Consider the following 12,560-nt stretch of genomic DNA (forward strand, 5'->3'; position numbering starts at 1 on the left):
GTAGACCAATTTGATAGTTGTCTCTTTTATGAAACAACTTAAACCTAGATTATAGATGTGATATGGCATAGGTCATCCTTCCATCCATTATAGAACTTGGAAACCCATTCAGGGAATATTCGTTCACATTTTTGTTGAACGCAGTTGGTTTTTATCATCCGGTATTAAAATATTTCCTTTTATCAATAGTGCAATTTATAAACAATGTTTTGTGAGTAGAATAAAAATTCCAATGGTAAACTTCACTGCTTTTTCGACGTTACTTTACCAGCTAACTAAAAACAGGAAATCCTTGAACCCCTTCCACTAAATTTAGTTAGTATTAAGATTCTTTTACAGGGAGTGCAGTGGAGCTTACACTGAAATCATTAAGTATTTGATTATATTATCGCTAGTCTCACTGAACTTTTGTGAATGTGTGGTCTGGGGTCTCCTACCCAGCAACAGGTCCCAGGTTCAAACTAGTCAATTCACTAAAAAGCACACTCAGAGCGTCATTGCGCGAAAGTTGTAGGGAGACAGGACTTAGAACAAACAGACACCACGCAGAATGTTAGAACATAAGATTTTACGAGTTATGTAACGCCAAAATGCAGTATTGTATAACTACACTGGTGTAGAAAACTTAAGAACTAAATTAACTTTTGTATGATATGGAACCGCCAAGTAACATATTTCTATGAAACTTGAACCGTATGTAGAACGAACTGTTGCAGAACAGTACAGAAGATGACTGAAATTCATGCGCAATAAAACTAAAAAACGAACAGACGTGACACTTTCGTTCATAAACAGTATTTCACTGAAGTCATCGCAATTTATGATGGTCCCGTGGACAACACAAATGGTGGGACATGGATCAAAATAGGGTTTGTGATCACCATGGACGAGAATGAAAGTTCTGCAACGTGCTCCCACAAGGCTGTTAAGGAGTTCTGCTGGTGGGGAGTTCCATTCCTCCACCATCGCAGTTGACAAATGTTGGATGGCCGTTAGTTTATGTGGACGTACTGCAATACATCTCCCCAACGCATTTCACACGTGCTCAGTGGGATTTAAGTCAAGGGAAGGGTCTCCTCAGTACGTTCGTCGAGTATCCTCTCGTTCCAACAGCTCCTCCACCTTCGCAGTTCGAAGTGGTCACGTATTGTCATCCAAAGAAATATAGTCAGGGCCGAATAAACCTATGGAAGACGCCCGTGGGAATGGAGTACAGTGTCACAATAAGCTTGCTCAGTCCGTGTACCGTATTCAAAGGTTTAGAGGCCAGTACACCCATGCACCATTATGTCTTCCCCCACCATAATACCTGAACCATCAAAACGATCATATTCGACAAAGCTACTGCATGTGTTTCATGTTCCAAACTCTTACTCTGTGAGGGTAAGTAATAGGCCCAGGGGAGAAGGTAGAAATGAAAGATGTATATCTCGAATACATACAGTCCTTGCCACAGAAATAAAATTATTAATATAATAGGTAACCACTTTCCTTAAAAAACACATACAGACACACACACACACACACACACACACACACACACACACACACACACACACACACATGTTGTTGTCTGCAGTCCAGAGACTGGTTTGATGCTGCTCTCCATGCTACTCTATCCTGTGCAAACTTCTTCATCTCCCAGTACCTACTGCAACCTACATCCTTCTGAATCTGTTCAGTGTATTCATCTCTTGGTCTCCCTCTACGATTTTTACCCTCCATGCTGCCCTCCAATACTAAATTGGTGATCCCTTGATACCTCAGAATATATCCTACCAACCGATCTCTTCTTCTAGTCAAGTTGTGCCTCAAATTTCTCTTCTCCCCAATTCTATTCAATACCTCCTCATTATTTATGAGGTCTACCCATCTAATCTTCAGCATTCTTCTGTAGCACCACATTTCGAAAGCTTCTATTCTCTTCTTGCCCACACTATTTATCATCCATGTTTCACTTCCATACGTGGCTACACTCCATACAAATACTTTCAGAAACGACTTCCAGACATTTAAATCTATACTCAACGTTAACAAATTCCTCTTCTTCAGAAACGCTTTCCTTGCCATTGCCAGTCTACATTTTATATCCTCTCTACTTCGACCATCATCAGTTATTTTGCTCCCAAATAGCAAAACTCTTTTACTACTTTAAGCGTCTCATTTCCTAATCCAATTTCCTCGGCATCACCCGATTTATTTCGACTACATTCCATTATCCTCGTTTTGTTTTTATTGATGTTCATCTTATATCCTCCTTTGAAGACACTGTCCATTCCGTTCAGCTGCTCTTCCAGGTCGTTTGCTGTCTCTGACAGAATTACAATTTCATCGGCAAACCTCAAAGTTTTTATTTCTTCTCCATGGATTTTAATTCCTACTCCGAAATTTTGTTTTGTTTCCTTTACTGCTTGCTCAATATACGGATTGAATAACATTGGGGAGAGGCTACAACCCTGTCTCAGTCCCTTCATAACCACTGCTTCCCTTTCATACCCCTCGACTCTTATAACGGCCATCTGGTTTCTGTACAAACTGTAAATAGCCTTTCGCTCCCTGTATTTTACCCTGCCACCTTCAGAATTTGAAAGGGAGTATTCCAGTCAATATTGTCAAAAGCTTTCTCCAAGTCAACAAATGCTAAAAACGTAGGCTTGCCTTTCAAAAATGTTCAAATGTGTGCGAAATCTAATGTCATCAGTCCCTAAGCTTACACACTACTTAACCTAAATTATCCTAAGGACAAACACACACACCCATGACCGAGGGAGGACTCGAACCTCCGCCGGGACCAGCTGCACAGTCCATGACTGCAGCGCCTATAGACCGCTCGGCTAATCTCGCGCGGCGTTTGCCTTTCCTTAATCTATTTTCTAAGATAAGTCGTAGGGTCATTACTGCCTCACGTGTTCCAACATTTCTACGGAATCCAAACTGATCTTCTCCGAGGTCGGCTTCTACCAGTTTTCCCTTTGTCTGTAAGGAAATCATGTCAGTATTTTGCAGCCGTGGCTTATTAAATCGCTAGTTCCGTAATTTTCACATCTGTCAACACCTACTTTCTTTGGGACTGGAATTATTATATTCTTCTTGGACTCTGAGGGTATTTTGCCTGTCTCATACATCTTGCTCACCATATGGTAGAGTTTTGTCAGGGCTGGCTCTCTCTCTCTCTCACACACACACACACACACACACACACACATATATATATATATATATATATATATATATATATATATATCGAAGGAAAGATCAAAGTTTGCACCAAATAAAATTGTCTTATTTCTCAAAATAAATAAGATTTCGAGCAAGAAACTCGTGGCACTACTGTTGTAAATGAATTGTTGTGTAATACCAAAAAGTTTACATAGTTTTCATAATGGCACTGTTTGTAAGACTTACGGGTTTAGCAGGACTTGTTGGTCACCGAAGTTCAGTGTCCACTCTGGAGTTTGAAACCACAATGGACCTTCAAATGAAACATTTCGACCTCTTTGATTTCTGTGTCACTTACTAAAATTTACGCGGCTCACTTATTGACACAACTGAAGTAAACTATAGGTTAATAGATGAGCGTAGTTTGATCCCTGCACCACGCATTAATACTGTGCACAAATTCAATAAAATATATAAGAATTAGCTCTATAACGCTGGAAAACACATATGAATACTACCGCTGATTTAACTTAAAGCTTGAAGTGACAGCGGCCACATTCTCGTGAGACCGGTACGACGTAGCCAAGAACAAGGTCACTGGTACCACGGAAATTAGCTATGCAGTTTGATATGGCAGATTTCCTAAGTAAACAATGGTATTCCCAAGTGTAAATTCATCAAAAGAACTCGTCTCTAAAACGGACAGGAAAGTCCGCTAAACATTACAGTGATCCTATGCCAGGATATTAACATCGTCTCACAGTTCAATCGTTGTCGTCTTCTGTTGTCATTCAGTGGAAAGTACATGACACTTCGATGAAACGTCATACTGAACAGTGCTGATACACATTCATATAGGTAAGAAACGATGGTTGCTATGCTTTCAAAGTCACACAAACATTATAACAACTCAACGCTAGGGTATTCACTTTGCATAATGTTTACCATCTCCTGCTGATAATTCCAAACATGATAATATCCTCATGTAATTTTCTCTTGCAGCACAAAATGTCTGTCAACTTCTACTGGTAATGCCAACATGTGCTGTCGGTACCACAGTTAATACTATGGTTTAAATTTATCAAAACTAATAAAAATCTGTTCCATAACATTGCAAATACACATTAACGCTACTGTTGATCCAGCATACAGCTTAAAGTTCACTGTTTGGAGAGAAATACCAAAGTAAACAGTGTTATTCCGACGGCTTTGGCACTGGTAATATCTTGTAAAATATAGTTTCAGATGGTTCACCTTTCATCTTGCCATTCTTGGAATGCATTTACAACAGCAGCATGAACAGAACGCGTACCAGGCTGTGGCTAAGCCACGTGCCTGCAGTATCCTTTCTTCCAGAGGTGTTAGCCCTGCAAGGTATGCTGAAGAACTTCCGTGAAGTTTGGAGGCCAGGAGATGAGGTACTGGCGGAAGTGAAGCTGTGAAGGCGAGATGGAACTCGTGCATGGATAGCTCTGTCGCCAGACCACTTGCCTACGGAAAGTGGAGGTTGTAGTTTGGAGTCTCAGTATGACATACGGTTTTAATTTACCACGAAAATTCAAATCAGTGCACACACTACTCCAAAGCGAAAATTGTCTCTGAATAAGATTTAATTGCTTGAAATTAATTAAGGTAATTAACAAAAATTCTCCATAAAAATATCATCTAGTAATCACTAAGATTAAACATTGAAGTTTAAATTCTCAGTCGACGGCTTGAAAATTTGTTTGACATAATAAACTTTTATTGGGACATAGACGATGCCGTATGTCTTCTAAACCATTTTTCACTGGTAAACGCATATTAAATTCTTGACACTTCAGCAGGCCGCTGCAGACCTTCACATAAAGGGAACTGGTAATTACGGCACTGCGATAATTTCCCAAGCAGCCATAGTATTCAGCACATTTAACTGTTCCGTTGGAAGTAGTAAGTTTCATAATCTTTGCTGCTCGATTCGCTGTGCAGGCTCATAACGTCATCGTCACTAATGGTGTATTTGACGCCATATAAGTTCCCTGTGTCTGGACACAGCTCGCGCCGATTGAGAAACGTCCGAAACATTCTACATTTCAGAATGCGGAAGTTTGTATTAACTACTGCAAATCTTTATATATGGCAGTAGAAAGCTTCAGTTTTGACAGTACATCAAGAAAATATATAGGCACCTCAAAGCCTGCTATTATCCAGGTTTCAAGGCTTGGACTAGAACAGAGGATCTTGGAGTCGTTTAGGATAAGAAAAATTATAGTGGCCTCATTCAGTGGGAGAAGTAGTTTGTTCTGAAACGAGGAATGACTGTTCATCACGTAATAGCAGCAGAATTTTCGTGTTTCTATTTTGTAGTACCTTTTAGTGACACAAATAAAATGGACTTGAATTTCTTAGTGAAGAAAACAAGGAATTTTATTATAGCACTCTGAGTGGTTAGCAACTTATTTAACCACTGGACTTGGATCACGTTCCACAACACCAAAGTGATTTTTCTGTACACAAATCCGTTTTATCTGATTTTCTCAAAATTGTGGCTCTACCTGCGTCTTCTTTTTCGTCATTCTCAGCAGTTAATAAGAATAAATAAAGAATTTGTATATATTCTTGCCAACGTAGTTTTCATCTCTATTGGAAGTGAATTATTTTGGCACATTGGTTAAACAGCTTTACCATCTCCTTGCTGCTACATACATTCACACTTAGCTACACTGATGAATAAATTTGCATTGTCTAATCTTCATCTGACTGAACATGACTTCACCTCTACCATAACTCCCGCAGTACAGCTATTCATCCATAACATTGTTACTTTCGTGTAGTAGCGTTCAGAGCTGCATACCTGTTTGTAATAAACAAATCTGCAATTTGTGGGCTGCGATGCTAATAATTCAATCCACACGTGTTCCATCTTTCGTGTAGAAAGTATCAGTATTTTCATTATATTCACTGATTTTTAAACAGTTCTTTATTTTAGTAGTACGTTATTCAGTGAACAAACATTACGAAGCGCGCCATCCATTTGTCCATGTAGTACTACATGAAGATGCCTATACCATTCATCTACAGCACTTACAAATTTGATGCAAACGTGCATTACAGAAAAACGTACGACAGATTACATTTGGTGTCGAGTGCAGGGAAGATTTAGTATGTTTGCACATCGTGGCTATATTTTTGTTTGTTGTTTGTTATAAAACAGGGAAAACAGGGGTTAAACGTAGTCATCTTTATAGCTGATGTAACAAAGCTCAAGATGGCTAGGACTGCAAGTAGTACTCTTAATCAAATGCATATGTAATCAACGACTCAAAATAATTGTGATAATGACTCTCAAATTGTTTCTATTTTTCGAGATTGGCAGTGTATAAATATGGCGTCCGAAAAGTAACAAATGATGGCGATTGTCCGGTGTGACAAGTTTTAAAAAAACTGGCCATGTGCGAGCACAGTGGGTTCGGTACAAACTTAATAATGTATACAGGGTGTTCAGAAACTGCCGATACGAACTTCTAGGGCTTTTAGAGGGGAGTGAGTACAGAACATTTTGAATAGGAACCCCTGATCGGAGACCGACCGTTTCCGTTCTACACCGTTTTTAGCTCAGATGTTTAATCCACCCACTTCTGCTTGAGGAGTTGAATTAGGGGTGACGTGTAACAGTCATTAGCTGATAGCTCAAAAGGAAACATAACGAAACATCCATTTATCACGTAAGCGCGTTAGTTTGTATTAACACTTAAACGTTACGTGTCTACACAATTCTGCTTTTCTGCTTTTGTTGTACTTTGAAACCTCGCCTCTTGCCAAATTTCAAGATCCTAGGCCAACTGGAAGTACCATATAGCGTTTGATGAGTGATTTTGTATCAAAACATATTACCGCCATATCTTTTGACTGCATTGACGTAGAAGCTTCAATTTCGTACACCGCCAAGGGACAGTAGATCACAGTATTTGACATAAATTTAAACATTTATGGCTCTGAGCACTATGCGACTTAACTTCTGAGGTCATCAGTCGCCTAGAACTTAGAACTAATTAAACCTAACTAACCTAAGGACATCACACACATCCATGCCCGAGGCAGGATTCGAACCTGCGACCGTAGCGGTCGCTCGGTTCCAGACTGTAGCGCCTAGAACCGCACGGCCACACCGGCCGGCCTCCAAACATTTATGAAAAATATGCTTTTTTAAGAGACGGACAGACAGATAGATGATTCTATAGGGGTTCCGTTTTTACCAGGTATGTAATCCTAAGAAAAAAAAGGTACCTTATCCTGAGTTAGCTTGGTTTATTTCGCGTTGGGAACCAGATAGCAACGCTGTCGTTTTATATTAGTTCCTGCTCATGTTTGACACATGAGGTATGCAGAGTGTTGGGCGTTTCCGTTGTGCAACAGGGCACAGAGGGAAGTAAACGTGGGGGTGATTGTGCTGGAGCAGTAGGAAGCAGATCAGTCTGCTGGATTCTTCAGTGTTCGGAATCGGCATGCGCAAGCACAATACAACACCGTTTTAAATCCCTAATCTACAAGCCGTATAACATCGCACGTAACGACCCTGTCAGGACGCCCGTACATTAACGGACAAGAGCAACATTCATATGCAAGACACGACACCCTGTGTGGAGTATGTGATGTCACATCGACAGGGGTAAATCATCTTTAAAGAGAATTATAGTACAAAAACAAACAGAGATTTATTAAGAAGACCAAAGAGTTTAGAATATGAGCCATTTCAACAAGTAACTATAGATGTGTTTAATTGTACGTCGTTGTTTTGAGTGTCTTGTTACTAGCGTTTGTTTTGGTGGGACATTTATTTAACTGTGAGTTGCCATGCTCTCTTTTTAAACGAAAAATTTTGACTTTCTGTTTGTGGGTGGCATTTGTGACAGGGATGTGTGACTGTTGTGAGTGCCTATTTGTTGTATGTGTGAGATTCAGTAAAGAAAACCAAAGAAAAATTTAGAGTAGGAATTAAAGTTAAGGTAGAAGAGATAAAAACTTTGAGTCTTGGCGTTGACACTGTTATTTCACCAGAGACGGCAAATGACTTGGAGGAGCAACTGGACGGCATGAACATCAACAAAAGTAAAACAACCATATTGGAATGCAGTCGAATTAAATCAAGTGAGGTCGAAGAAACTAGATTAGAAAACGAGATACTTTAAGTGGTAGATGAGTTTTGCTGTTTGGGCAGTAAAAGATACGATGATGACAGGAGCAGAGAGGATAAAAAGTAGACTCACGACGGCAAAAAATGCGTTTCTCAAGAGAAGAAATTTGTTAAAATGAATATAGATTTTCTGAAGGTATTTGTATGGTGTGGAGATATGAATCGAAGTGAAACATGGACGATAAACGGTTTAGACAGGAACGGAATGCAAGCTTTTGAAATGTGACGCTACAGAAAAATTCTGAAGATTAAATGAGTAGATGTCGTAAATAATGAGGAGAGAAACGGGGAGAAAAGAAATTCATGGTACAACTTTACTAAAAGAAGTCATCGGTTGATAAGACACATTCTGAGTCATTAAGGGATCACTATTTAGTACTGAAGGTAAGAGTGAGAGGCGCCAAGAGATGAATACAATTAGCAGAATCAGAAAGATGTAGGTTGCAGTAGTTTCGGAAATGAAGAGGCACGCAAAGTTGACTAGCATGAAGATCTGCATCAGACCAGTCTTCGGACTGAAGGCCGCAACAACAACACATATTAAGCACTGGGGATATAGTTTTTGAATATTTTTGTGTTGGTGCGCGTTGCAGAGTAAATCGTATGAAGATAATCGGAGCCAGAAAACATTTGAACATATATTTGTGCGTTTTGGAAGTCTTCCGGTTAATTTAAAACTGGAAGGGAAATTACTATCGAGAACGATGTGAATGATACCGCAGAAAACCTCAAAGAGGAACAGAATAGTATTCATTTCAGGGAAGGTAACTTGATCTCCACACGATCTTCCTCACGGCAGAATATTAACAGTAATATAGAGGATGTCCCATCAAGTGACAGACTTACTTTTGAGAATTTATTCCCGAACATCATTATAACGAAAGAGCTTGGCGCAGAAGAAACAAAAGGAATTGTCTGAAGACAGAGGGAGTTGGACTGAGATCAAGCCCTGACTCAACGATTACCTGATATGGAAAGAAAACTGCAGAACCAATCGCTTGAGTTTCGGCAAACGGGGTCAGATGTTGGTGGTCGCAAACAGTAATTGAACACGAAGAGGTCGGTTTACCTACTGAACTGTCAGAAACGAAATGGGCTGAATTGCAGCGTCAGAATTAAAGGAAACAGAACGGAATTCAATAGAGCTGTGAAATGAGGTGACGGTAGCCAATTCTGGCTTGCAAACAGCCCGTATGGAGCTTGCAACACAATAGACTAAAGGAATTCATATATTGGAAAAAGCAGTATCAAATGAAGTGGGCGAAAATACAGGCCATTTAGGAAGAAGGGTTAGTGAAACAGCCGAAAAGGATCGAGAAATATCTGAGCGTCCCAGACAGATCGTACTAGCGATCGTCGTCTTCTCAAATAATTACCGAAGTAAGGAGCCATGAGCGAGATGACGCAAATGATTCAGCAAGGTGACAGCACCACATCCACATAGCTCATGGGAAAAATATACCTGTCTGTTTTCATCAAGCAGTTCGAAGTATTACTGCCAAACCAATGGAATGAGAGAAGGAGAAATAGCTCCTTTGTAATTAGATTAAATGAAAGTGCGCTTTCATGGAGCCAAGTGAACTCTGCCCGTCAATAATGGAATCACAGGAGAAACTTCCGTATAGAACATCATTCGCCATGAGACATTGCAGGAGTAGGCGTTCACAAGGAATAGCCACAAGAGTTTAACGGGTTTCTAACTTAAATACTGCGAACTGAATCGGTATCTCAACGATCCGCGTAAACCTGAAGATCTGGCCACATTTAATTAACTTCAAGCTACCAGGGGTTATTAGACAACAACTTGTAACAATCACTAAAATAGTCAGACAAACTTGGGGCTTCATCGCCTGTCAAGAAAATTACAATGGAGTGGTTGTCAAACGTAACGCCAACAAAGTAAAATTAATAGCGATAGACAATGGAGACGAAAACAGCCGCTGTAGTCGCGAGCGTTGCAAGAACAGCCGCAGTGACGGGCGAAATGAGTAAATGCAACAGCGTCCGGAAGTGGTGACAAACGCGACACATATAAATGGAAGGCGCGAGCACGGGTAATAGACACCTACGGTGCATGTGTGCTTCCACAACTCCTGCTCTTTCCAGTGATTGTTGATCTTTCGTGGCCGAGCTAAGACATGGCATCGCTCATATGTGTTTGTACACTACGGCGATGTTCCGTTTCTTCAGGATCTTCCCTAAAGCGTCAGCTGCGTCTTTAATAAAGACAGGAAAACTTAGGCTTTTGGAGACAGTAGTACACCACTATGATCTTTACGTGTTGGTCTCAACACTTCTTTCAACAGATGAATAGAAGACATTCAGTAGCGCATGAACCAGATAATCCACTTCTGCGTCGAGCTGCTCTGGTTCACAAATCTTCCTGACTCCCTCTATTTGCAAACGTTTCCATACCACTACACTATTGCTGCGGATGGTAATTTGAATCCCAGCGTAAGTAACGGTCCGTTCGTGAGGGCCGAAGCTACCATTTTATTTCATGAAGACTAGTGCAAGCAGAATTTTCATTAAATTTACATTATTTTGCCATTTGCCTCTCCCTGCTTGACGAGCTGTATCTTAGAACTAATTTTATTAAGGCGTATATGAAGACACTATCATTTCTCTTAGCCATTGTCTGCAAAACACGAAGGTATCGTTTACGTAAAACCGCCGGACGTTCGTTCTTTTTGACAGCGTTTCTCTGTGCCTGTTCTTAGAATTTTTCCATAAAAAAGTTTGCTGGAATTGGGCTTAAGGAGCTCGTCATGGACATATCATCACCATCTTCAACAGAGGCGTACAGTATAGGACTTTGTTGTACCAAATGTGAACTTATTCTCCTTAGCACAGACAACAGTTAAGACCACTGTGAGTTACGGTTGCTGATAGACACAGACAGGTCTTAAATAGTTTTAACCTGTAAGGAATTTTCGGAACAACGCGCACTCCGTACGCTGGACATTTAAAAATTCATTCTAGAAAGTCTTTCGCTCTTTGCATATAATGTGTACTTATTGTCAATAAATTTTATTTCACTAGATAACTGTTAACGTTGTATTACATAAATACAAAATCTGTAAATGGTAGGTGCTTTTACTTCTGCGCCATTTTCTTAAAGCCCTCAGGTAATTCTTTGAGGCGTTCTCCGTAGTTTGGGTGAGAACTTTCAACGCGTGGAAGCCACTCCTTGATGTCAGGCTGCTTCGTAGGGTCAATTCCACTTTCTGGAACAAACTGAAGTGAGATATAACATCAGCACCCAAATAATTGTTGAACATAAGTATTTTGGTTGTCTAAATTAAATAATTTTTCTGAGTTTCATAGGAATTGAGCCTGGTGGTGTCACTAAAACTTTAAGGATATTTCTGCTGAACTAAGGTGGGAAAGTTTCGACGACATTATCTGTTGCAACCACTCAGGGCGTTTGGAATCAAAATTAACTAGTTCGTATTAGATAGATTGATCGTATATTCTTAACTTCTTGAAAGTTGAATAGAAAGCTTTACGTTACCTCTAATGTCGACAAAGAATTAGCGACAGCGTAATCACCAAGTGTGATCTTGTCTCCAGCTAGCCACTGTTTGCCATCGAGCATTCTGCTTAGGGTTTCCAGACCGTCAATTACTTTATCGATGCTGCTGGGATCCGTTCGTTCGCTATAAAATTTTGGCCGCTGTTGACAGGAAATTAACTTAAATGCAGATCTCAATAACTGCAACGATATAGTAAGAACGTGGGTTCTAAAAAGTACAAGACATAAAAATACACGGAAGGTACACAAAATGAGATACTGAAAGTAGAAAGACATTAATAATGTAACGTTTACGTTATACATTGGGTCCACAGAATCAACCACGTAACCGAAACGATTAAAACTGTAATTAAAGACGTGTTTAGCAATCCAACTAATGACGTATTTACTGTGCTTACAGCATAGTGAGTATGGTCTGGCGCAAAATATATAATCACATACGATAAGACATCATTCTTCGGACTGCAATTGATTCAAGGGGAACTTGTTTTGTTTAGGCAAGGAAAAATCGAAGTTTAGAAAATTGATACTTAAAGAGGAAATCCACTATGAGGCCTTTTCTCCAAATACAACGCCTCCTGTTTCATTCAGAGTTGATTCAATGTTAAATATTAGTAGTACAACACAAACTATGGGAACAAAGTATAACATTAATTAGGCTGTACCCCACCACTATTACGAAATGAATACGTA

At 39.8% G+C, this 12,560-nt stretch overlaps 1 protein-coding gene across 1 annotated transcript in view; it reads right to left on the reverse strand.

The window, feature by feature from the left end:
- Positions 1 to 11,428: 11,428 nt before the first annotated feature.
- The window catches only part of LOC124594514 (glutathione S-transferase 1-1-like), a 30,003-nt gene continuing 28,871 nt past the window's right edge, over positions 11,429 to 12,560 (reverse strand). The window contains exons 5-6 of the mRNA XM_047132887.1: positions 11,847 to 12,008; positions 11,429 to 11,569 (exon numbers count right to left, since the gene is read on the reverse strand). Coding sequence (XP_046988843.1) covers positions 11,429 to 11,569; positions 11,847 to 12,008 — 303 coding nt within the window. The remainder of the gene's footprint in view (positions 11,570 to 11,846; positions 12,009 to 12,560) is intronic.

This window comes from Schistocerca americana, chromosome 2, assembly GCF_021461395.2.
Source record: "Schistocerca americana isolate TAMUIC-IGC-003095 chromosome 2, iqSchAmer2.1, whole genome shotgun sequence".
Lineage (NCBI taxonomy): Eukaryota > Metazoa > Arthropoda > Insecta > Orthoptera > Acrididae > Schistocerca > Schistocerca americana.